At 45.7% G+C, this 13,933-nt stretch overlaps 1 protein-coding gene across 6 annotated transcripts in view; it reads right to left on the bottom strand.

Moving 5' to 3' along the window:
* Window positions 1-13,933, bottom strand: part of LRP1 (LDL receptor related protein 1) — a 524,929-nt gene that overhangs the window by 72,183 nt on the left and 438,813 nt on the right. For all 6 annotated transcript variants that reach the window (XM_078780908.1, XM_078780909.1, XM_078780910.1 and 3 more), the window contains exons 68-70: window positions 4,856-4,972; window positions 4,609-4,715; window positions 3,197-3,326 (exon numbers count right to left, since the gene is read on the bottom strand). In XM_078780908.1, the coding sequence (XP_078637034.1) occupies window positions 3,197-3,326; window positions 4,609-4,715; window positions 4,856-4,972 (354 nt within the window). The remainder of the gene's footprint in view (window positions 1-3,196; window positions 3,327-4,608; window positions 4,716-4,855; window positions 4,973-13,933) is intronic.

Genomic DNA, 13,933 nt, shown 5'->3' with positions numbered 1-13,933 from the left:
TCCCATGATGCCTTTCGCTAAGATTAGGCAACTTATAGTCAGCACATTTCCAGCTTGCACATTCCTCCTCACATCAGCTCTAGTTGAACATTAGGCCTAACCAGCCAGTTCGTGAAAACACTTGGGCCAAACCTCTCCCTCCTCCAACGTCACAATAAGGTGGGATTACTTGTGGCTGCTAATGAAGTAGAGATAGGGCTCTAAGGGTCAAAGAGATGGACAAATATGAAAATCTAGAGAGACAGGTAACACAAGAAAAGCACGTGCAATGCAGGCGAGTCCAAGTCGTTACGTTGTGATTACAAGTCGAATAAAGTGTTAAAGAAACGGCTTGTAATAGGTTCACATTTTTCAGTTAAAGAGGATTCTTGTTCATCTTCCTCAAAAGTGCTTTGTCTAATGGTTAGCAATGTAGACTACATGGCCAAAAGTATGCGGACACTCCTTCTAATTAGTGGATTCGGCTGTTTCAGCCACACCCATTGCTGACAGGTATCTATCTATAATTCCAGTAATCTCTGTGTGTGTGTCTGTGTGTGTGTGTGTGTGTGTGTGTGTGTTTGTCTGTGACCGCTGTTTCTCGACAACCACGGGTCCGATCTAATTGAAACTTGCCAGATATATTGCTGGGGACCTGAGGATGTGCCTTTTCAAGGTTTCATATTAATCGGAGAAGTAGTTACCGAGCTATGGCGATTTATTTACCCGTACTCGCAAGCCGTTCGCTTTGGCTTTGCGAATGGACCAAACCATTTCATGTAAATAGAGGGGGGGGGGGGGGGGTTCTACCGTACTCGCAAGCCGTTCGCTTTGGCTTTGCGAATGGACCAAACCATTTCATGTAAATACAGGGGGGGGGGGGGGTTCTACCGTACTCGCAAGCCGTTCGCTTTGGCTTTGCGAATGGACCAAACCATTTCATGTAAATAGAGGGGGGGGTTCTGTGGTCGTTACTGCCACGTGGTTTCAAAGTTTTTTTTTGTTGTTGTTGTTTGCACGCATGTTTTTTTGCACCCACGTACGGGCACGCCCTAGTATATATAATCAAGCACACAGCCATGCAATCTCCATAGACAAACATTGGCAGTAGAATGAGCCGTACTGAAGAGCTCAGTCACTTTCAACGTGGCACCGTCATAGGATGCCACCTTTCCAACAAGTCAGTTCATCAAATTTCTGCCCTGCTAGAGCTCCCTGCTAGCAGCTGTAAGTGCTATTATTGTGAAGTGGAAACGTCTAGGAGCAACAACAGCTCAGTTACGAAGTGGTAGGCCACACAAGGTCACAGAATGGGAACGCAGAGTGCTAAAACACGTAGCACGTAAAAATCGTCTGTCCTCGGTTGCAACACTCACTACCGAGTTCCAAACTGCCTCTGGAAGCAACTTCAGCACAACAACTGTTCGTCGGGAGCTCCATTAAATGGGTTTCCATGGCCGAGCAGCCGCACGCAAGCCTAAGATCACAATGCGCAATGCCAAGCGTCGGCTGGAGTGGTGTAAAGCTCACCGCCATTGGATTTTGGTGCAGTGGAAAAGCGATCTCTGGAGTGATGAATCACGCTTCACCATCTGGCAGTCTGACGGACGAATCTGAGTTTGGCAGATGCAAGGAGAACACTACCTTCCCGAATGCAGAGTGCCAACTGTAAAGTTTGGTGGAGGAGGAATAATGGTCTGGGGCATGGTTCGGACTTGGCCACTTAGTTCAAGTGAAGGGAAATATTAACGCTACAGCATACAATGACATTCTAGACGATTGTGTGCTTTGTGGCAACAGTTTGGGGAAGGCCCTTTCCTGTTTCAGCATGACAATGCCCCCATGCACAAAGCGAAGTCCATACAGAAATGGTTTGTCGAGATCGGTGTGGAAGAACTTGACTGGCCTGCACAGAGCCCTGACCTCAACCCCATTAAACACCTTTGGGATGAATTGGAACGCCGACTGCGAGCCAGGCCTAATCGCCCAACATCAGTGCCCGACCTCACTAATGCTCTTGTGGCTGAATGGAAGCAAATCCTCACAGCAATGTTCCAACATCCAGTGGAAAGCCTTCCCAGAAGAGTGGAGGTTGTTATCGCAGCAAAGGAGGGACAACTCCATATTAATGCCCATGATTTTGGAATGAGATGTTCGACGAGCACATATGGGTGTGATGTTCGGTTGTCCACATACTTTTGGCCATGTAGTGTATATTAGGTTGCTCATGTCACGTGACAGGTCATCTCAGAGATACTACTAGAGCAGCACTTGGTAGAGCGCATACCTCCACCAGGCTGAACACTTTACATTTTGTATCCCACTGATTGGCTGGATCTGGATTCGGACCTGAACCAAAATCTGATCGGCTTGTTCTTGTCACCTGACCAACTCATCCACCAAGTTTTGTCATAATCCGTCCAAAGCTATTTAGAATATCTTGCTATATATTATTTTTGACCCCATCTCTCATGATGAAGAATCACTGAATAGATTAAAAAAGATCCTCGCATCTAGATTCGGATCTTCACCAAAATCGAGTTAATTCGCCCGTGTCACACACATGACCTGTCCATCAAGTTTCGTCCATAACTTTTTGAGATATACTGCTCACAGCGAGACAGACAGACAAACAGACAGGTGAAAACACAACCTGCGTCCACCTTTGGTGGTGGGGATAATAAAGAAAAAAAAGAAAAAGATTTTATCTGAGAAGAAGTGCTCAGCGGTTTGAAGTTTCAACCTTGAACTGGGACAAAGCAAGATCATCAAAGTTATGTTGAGATGTTATTGTTTGTTTCATGAACCTAAATGTCTGGAATTATTATTACATTGGACTCAACAAAGTGTTTCAACAAAGTCTTCGTTCACAAAATGAAGTTTGAGTCCAAGTCCTTGCATAACCAAGTCTATAATACACAAGTACTATTAATAATTGTGTGTAGACATTGGGCTATTAATAATAATGTGTAGAGTAGAATTAATAAAAACATAAACCAGATACAAAGATTAAAGAGAACAATGATGAAGCTTGCAGTAAAAATCTCCATTTGCGTAGTTAAAAAGCTGGAGATGTAAAGATGTACTGACATTCGGAAAAAGATGAGACGACGCAGAAAAGAAAGAGGAGTAAAAGATTCTGACTTCAGGAGACAAGTCCCATTCTACAAAAGCAAAGTCATGTTCAAACTCCGAAATCCCACCCTCCATCTCACACCATTCCCGCAGTCCGACTCGTCGGAGCCGTCCATGCAGTCGGTATCCTCATCACATCGCCAGCGCACAGGGATGCAATGACCACTCCGACACTGGAATTGGTCTTGCTCACACCGGACCTTGCATTCTTTCTAAAAGTTATGGGTAAAAGAGTGATATAACATAGCTCGTCTGCAATTTTTTCCAAAACTTTCTGCTGCAAAATCAATACCCTGAAAACCAATCTCCCCCTCTTCCTAATAATAACATTTTTAATACTTTTTTCATAATTTTTCTATTTAAAAAAATTTTTTTTTTTAATTTATAATTTCTCTAAAAAAAATTTTTTCCCATCCCCATTGATGTACGACTAAAAAGGCTGACTAAGCTGGCTGAGCATTTACCTCCAAGTAATAACATGGGATGCCATGGAGTCACATGTCCTTTCAATTCTTATCAATGTGTAGAGTAAACAAATCATTGTAAATGATCAAAAATAATCATAAACAGTCAAATCATGATATTTGTCGTTTCAGAGAAAATCCATATATTACGTACACAAACTGGGTGGGGGATAAATTGGGAAAGATAATATTTGAAAAAAAAACGGTATATCGGGAAGAAAAGGGAAAGTTGGTTTGGATGAGATAGGAATAAGGGGGAGATGTAGTCGTATTTGGGAGCAGAGGCAGATATTTGGAGCAGATGGTGCGGTACACCATCTCTTATCTTCCCTCATCCAAAACCTTGATCTTTTCTACCCCCGTTAATTCACACCAGATCCACTTTTTTGAAATACCGACTTCCTTGCTGGAAGTCCTAGCAGTCTCCATGTGTTTTTTTTTTTTTTTTTACCTCTCCCACCCCTCCCTATGCCTCCTCCTCCCAAGCCCCCTCCCTCTCACAGATCTCCCGATGTCCCTGCTCTCCATCTTGTTCTCCCGCTCCCTTTATCATAAGTTTTATGTTTTGTGTCAGTTTGTCTTTTTGTGATCAATATTAGCTCTGACATGAGCCTCGATCTTGTATACAAAAAAACCAAAAAAACACACACCCAACCTGTCCACTAGGTTTCGTCCGAATTCATCCACAACTTTTTGAGATATCCTGCTTAGAGACAAACAGACATTGGGTGAAAACACAACCTCCGACCACCTTCATTGGTGGACGTAACAAGTCAGATTTCAGAATACTTCCACTGACATATCCACTGTGAACCATTAACATTGTGTTTTAGTACTGTGAATGGAATACCCAACTTCTTTATGACATTTACAGATAGCTCAAACATGTGAGGTTGTCCCACATTTACTGCTCAGCAGGCGGTTGTAAATTGCAATAAAATATGCATGATTATTGATTATATTGGCGCTCTTTTAGTGAGGAGGATGAAACAACAAATTGATATACAGAGAAAGGACATGAAAGACTCACCTCGTCGGAGCCATCGGAGCAGTCATGATCCCCATCGCAGTGCCATCGGCCAGCGATGCAACGCCCATTGGAACAAGAAAACTCGCTCTCTGAACAAGGCCGAGGAGCTGTAACGATACGTGCAAGCACTATATGTTAAACTGCTTCAATCCTCATTACTGGTTTCAAGACGCATTTGAAAGAAGGGAAAACAGAATCCATGCAGCACACCAGAAGGAAACAAGGCCGGACACTTTACTCGACTTACTGCAGCCCTCCTCATCTGAATTGTCTCCACAATCATTGTCATAGTCACATTGCCAGCGACCAGGTACGCAGCGATTGTTCTGGCAACGAAACTGGTATGGTTCACAGGTACGAACGTCTACACACGAGCACACACAGGATGGACAGGCATCATCTTTTATCCTTTTAGCTAACGTCCATGTTGTTTTATATATATACAGACTTGGCATTTAATATGGAATTTTTTTTTTTCTTGACTTGGGTTTACTTTCTGAACTGGGCATATCAATCTGGTGAGTTTCTTTTACGCTTCGGTGATTTCTTTGTTAAAAGAACCATGTCACTGATTGTCTGTCGCAGCAAGAAGTCAACAACAGGATTATATCACAGGTGGCGTGACAAAATGTCCGGACAGGTACATTTGACGATTGGCTTCACATTTTTTTTTTTTTTTTTTTTTTTTTTTTTTTTTTTTTTTTTTTTTTTTTTTTTTTTTTTTTTTTTTTTGTATACAATATCGAGGCTCGTGAAAGAGCGAACATTAATCACATGAACACACAGAAAGACAAACCGACACATAAAACATATAACAGGGAGCGGTAGACAAGATGGGGAGAGAGGGGGAAGGACACAAACACAACATTTGAGAGCAGGGACCGAGAGACATGGAGATATCGAGAGATCTGAGAGAGGGCGAGGGCTTTGGGGGGGGGGCGTGGGAAGGGGGCAGTGGGAGAGGTATAAAACATATGGACACTGCCAGGACTTCCAGGAAAGAAGTTGGAATTTCAAACAAGGTGGATCTGGGGTGAATTAGCGGGGGTAGAAAAGATCAAGGTTTTGGATGGGGGAAGATAAGAGATGTTGGTGAACAGCTGTTTTAAAGACCTGGAGGGAGGAGTGGGATTGAAGGGAGTGAGGGAGTTTGTTCCAGAGGCGGGAGAAAAGAGGAATGAAAGAGTGAAGGTGAGCGGAGAGCCGAGATTTCGGCAGTTTAACCATCAGAGGGTTGCTGGCAGATCTTGTGCGACCTGTATGAATATTTGGGGGACAGAGCACAGAGAGAGCTGGGGGTGCAAGGCCGGAGAGGAGTCGGTAGAAGACAGAAAGACCACCTACCTGCCTGCGGTGAGTGAGTGAAAGGCCCTCAGAGATAGCTTCATCGCGGGAGATTCCAATAATTCTGAAAGCTTTGGTTTCAACAGCGTGAAGCCGAGCTAGGTGTGAGGCAGGAGCACCGGCCCATAGGGGAGAACAGTATTCCATTGAGCTGCGGATGAAAGCCTTGTATGTGGTGAGGAGCTCAGGTGTGCCGAGGAAGGACTTCGCACGACGGAGGATGCCCAGTCGGCGACTGGCTTTGGAGGCCAGCTTGGAAATGTGGTTTTCCCAAGAAAGATCATGGCAGATAGTGAGACCCAAAATCTTGAGCGACAGAACTTCTTGGAGAGGATTGTTGAGAAAGTAGATGGGAGGGTTGTCCAGTCGATCTTTTCGGAGAGACATAGTAAGAGTGTGAGATTTGTCAGGATTGAAAGACATGTTCCACTTGTTTGACCAGTCTGTGATTTTGTCCAGGTCTTCAGAGAGTGAGGAGGCAGCAGACTGCCGATCTGAGGGAAGAGGAATGGAGCGGCAGAGAGTGGAGTCATCAGCAAAGAGATAGAGAGGATTTTCGAGAGAGTCAGAGAGATCATTGATGAAGACCAGAAAAAGCACGGGGCCCAGAACACTGCCTTGGGGAACTCCAGCCTGAACAGGAAGAGGAGATGAGAGAAACCCATTCAGGGCCACACGTTGACGACGACTAGAGAGGAAGTCCGCCAGCCATGCGTGGAGATTTCCATGGATACCAAAGGAGGAGAGTTTGGTGAGCAGAGCGGGGTGCCAGACCGTGTCGAAGGCACGTGATATGTCGAGGGAGACAGCTCTAATTTCCTGTTTGGCATTGAGGACCTCCATCCATTGTTGAGACAGCAGAAGCAGCATGTCCAGAGTAGAGTGACCTGGTCTGAAACCAAATTGATGATCAGAGATCAAGCCATTGGAGAAGAGGAAAGATTTCATATCAGAAGCAATGATGGATTCCATGACTTTGCTGATAATTGGGAGAAGGCTGATTGGTCTGTAGTTGCTAGGATCTGTTTTTGCACCTTTTTTGTGCAAAGCGGTGATGTTGGCTGATTTCCAAGCAGATGGCAGTTGACCTTGAGCAAAAGAGAGGGTGAAGAGAACAGAGAGAGGGTGAGATAGAGCAGCAGAGCAGGATTTTAGGACCCGTGGGCTGATGCCGTCGGGTCCAGTTGCAGAATCAGAGTCGAGGGTTGACAGAAACTTTTCCACCTTGTCAGGAGGAAAGGACACGGAGTCCAGGAGCAGCAGGGTACGACTGGGTATGGTGGGTACAGAGAGGGATGGGTTTGGGACACAAGATTTAGAGGCAAACACAGAGTTGAGGCATTCAGCTTTTTCACGTGCGGAGTCAGCTGTGTAGCCGTTTGAGGTAAGGGAGGGGATGGAGGGGGAACAAACACCAGAAACGGATTTGACCAGACGCCACCAGGATTTGGAAGAGGGAGACAGATAAGAGAGTTCGGTCTTGAGAACGGAGAGATATTGTTTCCTGGCTCTCCTGAGGGTGGACACACACTTGTTTCGGGCTTTGTGAAAGGAAATGAGATTTCCTTCCGTTGGATTTGCTTTCCAGGAGACGAAGGCAAGTTGTTTCTGGGCAACAGCCTCACCACAAGATTCCGTGTACCATGGACGGGAGGAAGGGTATGACAACTGAAGACGAGATGGGATAAATCTGTGCATGAGAGAGAGCAATTTACTTTGGAAGAATTCCCAGGATGAGTTGATGTCAGAGGTGGTAGAGATGGGAGACCAGTCCAGATGATTGATGGCTGCTTGAAGACCGTGCCAGTTGGCCTGAGTGAAATGCCAGACTCGTCGACGCTGAGCAGGCTCCCTGAGGATGGTCAGAGAGATGTCCACTTTAACAAGGACATGATCAGATGATCCGATCGGAGCAGAAGAAGAGCAATATAGACTCGTCACTCGTCAATATAGACTCGTCAATATAGAATATAGAAGAGCAATCGGGTATATAAGGGTTGTTGCGTTCTGTATTATTGGAAAACAACTGCTGCACATCTACAAAAGTTATTGCCGCTTCCCCTTGAGATGGTCCGTCAACTCGACAATGCTGTTTGTCATGGAGTGGTGGCTTTACGAAATTCTGGTATGAAACAGCGTGCTATTGCTTGGCAGTATGGCATCACTCAAGGTCAGGTGTCAAAGATCCTGAAACGAAATGCTCAGAGGGGTGTCCCTACTCCAATACCGAGGCCAGGACGTCCCCGCAGAACCACAAGGAGGGATGATCGCCAGCTGCACCGGTTAGTCAGCAATGGCCGTACCAAGTCAGCTAACCGGCTTAGGGCTGAGTGGCAGCAACTGACAAATGTGCCTGTATCCAGAAGGCTAGTCAACCAACGACTGGTTCAAGCAGGCTATCGTGCTAGGCGTCCCCTGAGAAAGCCACGTCTGACCAGACAACACCGCCAGCGCCGATTGCAGTGGGACAGAGAGCACCGTCAATGGCAGCCAGGACACTGGAATCGGATCTTCAGTGACGAGTCTATATTTCTGGTCTATCGTCAAGATGGCCGCGTCCGAGTGCGCAGACAAGTGCATGAAGCCTACAACGAAGATTGTATAGTGCCAAGAGTCCAAGCTGGAGGTGGTGGGGTGACCGTTTGGGCTGCTTTTCATGCAGGGGGCAAAACTGACCTGGTTGTTCTGAATGGAAACCTGAACTAGTTCAAGTACAGGGCCATTCTGGAAGAAACATTGCTTCCATTTGTTCATGCAGCCTTTCGAGGAAACTTTGTCTTCCAAGATGACAATGCACGGCCTCATCATGCTCGCATGATCCAACACTTTCTTGCTGACCGTGGTGTAGAGCATATGGAGTGGCCTGCCATGTCCCCGGATATGAATCCGATAGAGAACTTTTTTTTTTTCTTTTTTTTTGTATACTGAATCGAGGCTCATGAAAAAGCTAACATTTACTTCACAAACAAATCAACCAGACAAACAAAATATATAAAAAGAGGGAGCGGAAGACAAGATGGGGAGCGAAGGGGAAGCACACAAACACAACATTTGAGAGCAGGGAGATGTGTGGTAGGGAGAGGGCTTGGGGGGAGGAAGCGTGGGAAGGGGGGGGGGGGGGGGGGGGAGAAGTATAAAACACAAGGACACCAAGGACTTCCAGGACAGAAGTTGGTATTTCAAAAAAGTGGAATTGGGGTGAAATTAGCGGGGGTAGAAAACATCAAGGTTTTGGATGGGGGAAGATAAGAGATGGTGGTGCACAGCTGTTTTAAAGACCTGGAGGGTGGAGTGGGATTGAAGAGAGTGAGGGAGTTTGTTCCAGAGGCGGGAGAAAAGAGGAATGAAGGAGTGAAGGTGAGCAGAGAGTCTTGATTTTGGCAGTTTAACCATGAGAGGGTTGCAGGCAGATCTTGTGCGACCTGTAGGAATATTTGCGGGACAGAGCCCAGAGAGAGCTGGGGGGGCAAGGCCAGAGAGGAGTCGGTAGAAGACGGAAAGACCACCAACCTGCCTGCGGTGAGTGAGTGAGAGGCCCTTGGAGTTAGCTTCATCGCGGGAGATTCCAATGATTCTGAATGCTTTGGTTTCAACAGCATGAAGACGAGCTAGGTTTGAGGCAGGAGCACCAGCCCAGAGGGGAGAGCAGTATTCCATTGAGCTGCGGATGAAAGCCTTGTATGTGGTGAGGAGATCAGGTGTGCCAAGGAAGGACTTCGCACGACGGAGGATGCCCAGTCGGTGACTGGCTTTGGAGGCCAGATTTGAAATGTGGTTTTCCCAGGAAAGATCATGGCAGATAGTGAGACCCAAAAGCTTGAGTGACAGAACTTCTTGGAGAGGATTATTCAGAAAGTGGATGGGAGGGTTGTCCAGTCGGTCTTTTCGGAGAGACATCGTAAGAGTGTGAGATTTGTCAGGGTTGAAAGACATGTTCCACTTGTTTGCCCAGTCTGTGATTTTGTCCAGATCTGCAGAGAGTGAGGAGGCTGCAGACTGCCGATCTGAGGGATGAGGAATGGAGCGACAGAGAGTAGAGTCATCAGCAAAGAGATACAGAGGATTTTCAAGAGAGTCAGAGAGATCATTGATGAAGACCAGAAAAAGCACAGGGCCCAGAACCCTGCCTTGTGGAACTCCAGCCTGAACAGGAAGAGGAGATGAGAGAAACCCATTCAGGGCCACACGTTGACTACGACTAGAGAGGAAGTCCACCAGCCATGCGTGGAGATTTCCATGGATACCAAAGAGGAGAGTTTGGTGAGCAGAGCGGGGTGCCAGACCATATCGAAGGCACGTGATATGTCAAGGGAGACTGCTCTAATTTCCTGTTTGGCATTGAGGACCTCCATCCATTGTTGAGAAAGCAGAAGCAGCATGTCCAGAGTAGAGTGTCCAGGTCTGAAACCAAATTGATGATCAGAGATCAAGCCATTGGAGAAGAGGAAAGATTTCATATCTGAAGCAATGATGGATTCCATAACTTTGCTGATAATTGGGAGAAGGCTGATTGGTCTGTAGTTGCTGGGATCTGTTTTTGCACCTTTTTTGTGCAAAGCGGTGATGTTGGCAGATTTCCAAGCAGACTGGAAGATGACCTTGAGCAAAAGAGAGGGTGAAGAGAACAGAGAGAGGGAGTGAAAGAGCGGAAGAACTGGATTTTAGGACCCGTGGGCTGATGCCGTCAGGTCCAGTTGCAGAATCCGAGTTGAGGGTTGACAGAAATTTTTCCACCTTGTCAGGAGGAAAGGACACAGAGTCCAGGAGCAGCTGGGTACGACTGGGTACGGTGGGTACAGAGAGGGATGGGTTTGGGACACAAGATTTAGAGGCAAACACAGAGTTGAGGCATTCAGCTTTTTCACGTGCTGAGTCAGCCGTGTGGCCATTTGAGGTGAGGGAGGGGATGGAGGGGGAACAAACACCAGAAACAGATTTGACCAGACACCTCCAGGATTTGGAAGAGGGAGACAGATAAGAGAGTTCGGTCTTGAGAACGGAGAGATATTGTTTCCTGGCTCTCCTGAGGGTGGACACACACTTGTTTCGGGCTTTGTGAAAGGAAATGAGATTTCCTTCCATTGGATTTGCTTTCCAGGAGACGAAAGCAAGTTGTTTCTGGGCAATAGCCTCACCACAAGATTCCGTGTACCATGGACGGGAGGAAGGGTATGACAACTGAAGACGAGATGGGATAAATCTGTGCATGAGAGAGAGCAATTTACTTTGGAAGAATTCCCAGGATGAGTTGATGTCAGAGGCGGTAGAGGTGGGAGACCAAGCCAGATGATTGATGGCTGCTTGAAGACCGTGCCAGTTGGCCTGACTGAAATGCCAGACTCGTCGACGCTGAGGAGGCTCTCTGAGAATGGTCAGAGAGATGTCCAATTTAACAAGCACATGATCAGAAGAGCCGATTGGAGCAGAAGAAGAGCAGCAGACATTTTCAGGGAAGTTAGTCATAACCAAGTCCAGAAGAGAAGATGCTCTGTTGACTGAAATCCGGGTCGGGAAATTCACAGATTGTGTCAGTCCCAGTGAGTCACAGAAGTCCTTTGCTGAAGAGCCATGGGCCATGTTTGTTAAAGAGCCATGTGGCTGAAGAGCCATGTTTGTTAAAAACTTGTGGGCAGAATTAACGCGTCAAATCGACAACTTGGACCAGCAGCCTGCCTCTGTGCGTGAATTGCAGCAGACTATTGTCACTGCATGGCAAGCGATTCCTGTCCAAACCTTGGCAAATCTCGTGAACAGCATGCCTCAACGTGTACGTGCTCTCCTGAATGCTCGTGGGGGTTACACGAAGTACTGAATTGTAATTTTACTGTCCGTAATCCCGGTCGTAATTTAACTTTTGTTTTTGTTAAAAAATTTTTTGGCTAATGTGCAAAATAAAGAGATACTTCTGGAAAACGTACAGAAGTTCAACACAGTACTGTCCATGAATTGAGTTCGATATCAGTTTCCATCACTTTCAAGGATCAATTTATTTGCTTCGAAATGTCAAATGTGGTTTTTGTTTCTTTTAAAGGTCACATTAACAAAATCGAGAATAATTTCAACATAATTCCAATGAACTTTTGGTTCTAAGTCATCTTGAAAAGTAAATTCACCCCCACAAAAAAAATATTCCATATTAAATGCCAAGTCTGTATATGTATGTATGTATGTATGTATGTATATATATATATATATATATATATATATATATATATATATATATATATATATATATATATACACATACATATATATATATATATATATATATATATATATATATATATATATATATACGAGACAGGAAGACAGGCCCATAGACAATAGATATTAGGCCAATTGGCAGGAAGCTCACTGGGAAGCGGGTGAAACATCGCTTGAAGCCAGGTCTGCTCTTGCTTGTGCATTAATAAATTAGAAGGGTAAATCTAGTTACTTTCTGGGTGGATGGACCGGTTTCTTAAAAAAACAACCAAGGAGCCAATACTCAAGGTCTCCGCCTTTTAGATGATATGATGAATAGACCTGATAAATAGTAATACTAAAACGAAATCTTGAACGGTTATTGAAATATTGCATGCACAAGACAAGTTAATGAGATGGTTGCCGTGGCAACATAATTCAGACAATCACAACCACGATCCAATCAGGTTGAGATAATGTCATGTCTCATGTTCAGATAATGTCATGACATAACTAATAATGTCTCCATCTGGTCAACCCTCCCATCTACTTTCTGAACCATCCTCTTGAATAAGTTCTGTCGCTCAAGCTTTTGGGTCTCACTATCTGCCATGATCTTTCCTGGGAAAACCACATTTCCAAGCTGGCCTCCAAAGCCAGTCACCGACTGGGCATCCTCCGTCGTGTGAAGTCCTTCCTTGGCACACCTGAGCTCCTCAACACATACAAAGCTTTCATCCGCAGCTCAATGGAATACTGCTCTCCCCTCTGGGCTGGTGCTCCTGCCTCTCACCTAGCTCGTCTTCACGCTGTTGAAACCAACGCTTTCAGAATCATTGGAATCTCCCGGGATGAAGCTGATTCTGAGGGCCTTTCACCCACTCACCGCAGGCAGGTTAGTGGTCTTTCTGTCTTATGCCGAGTCCTCTCCAGCCTTGCCCCCCCGCCCCCCTGTTCTGTCTGTGCTCTGTCCCCCAAATATTCCGACAGGTCGCACAAGATCTGCCTGCATCCCTCTTCTGGTGAAACTGCCAAAATCAAGACTCTCTGCTCACTTTCACTCTTTCATTCTTCTTTTCTCCCACCTCTGGAACAAACTCCCTCACTCTCTTCAATCCCTCTCCCACCTCCAGGTCTTCAAAACGGCTGTTCACCACCATCTCTTGTCTTCCCCCATCTAAAACCTTGATCTTTTCTACCCCTGTTAAAAACACCCCAAATTCGCCTCTTTCAATCCCCAACCTCTTTCCTGAAATTCCTAGTAGTCAAATTCCTAGCAATGTTCATTTGCTGTATACCGTGTGTCCCTCCCTCCTCCCCAGCCCTCCCCCTTCCACAGATCTACCGACGTGCCTGTTCTCTTCTGTTGTTGTGTGCGTGTGTTTCCGTCTCCCCCTCTTGTCTCCCGCTCCCTTCATTGTATGTTTTATGTGTCTGTGCATGTTTTCATGTTTAATGTGTTCGCTCTTACATGAGCTTCGATTCTGTATAAAAAAAAGGAAAAAAAAGGAGAATACCTATCTGCAATAGGAAAGCTAAATGCTCAATAGTTTTCGAAATATTGCGTACACAAAATAACATGGACAGATGATCGGTCGGTCGTTTGGTCGGACAGAGCTTATTTTAATGTCCCCCATTTCCGATATTGGCGGAGGTGGGGTGGGGGAAGGTTGGGGGATAAATATATGTATATAAAATAAAGAACGACTCTGGGAGGAGCTTCTGTTCCATGCTAAGGAGGGCCGACAAGCCTGATACACGTGTCTGTGGATGTTCCCTCTCTGGGTGGACTGGTCTA

The sequence above is a fragment of the Myxine glutinosa genome, chromosome 6 (genome assembly GCF_964187855.1).
Source record: "Myxine glutinosa chromosome 6, kmMyxGlut1.1, whole genome shotgun sequence".
NCBI classification, from domain to species: Eukaryota; Metazoa; Chordata; class Myxini; order Myxiniformes; family Myxinidae; genus Myxine; species Myxine glutinosa.
Note: the sequence above shows the minus strand (reverse complement) of the source record. Positions and strands in the feature narration are given on the sequence as shown.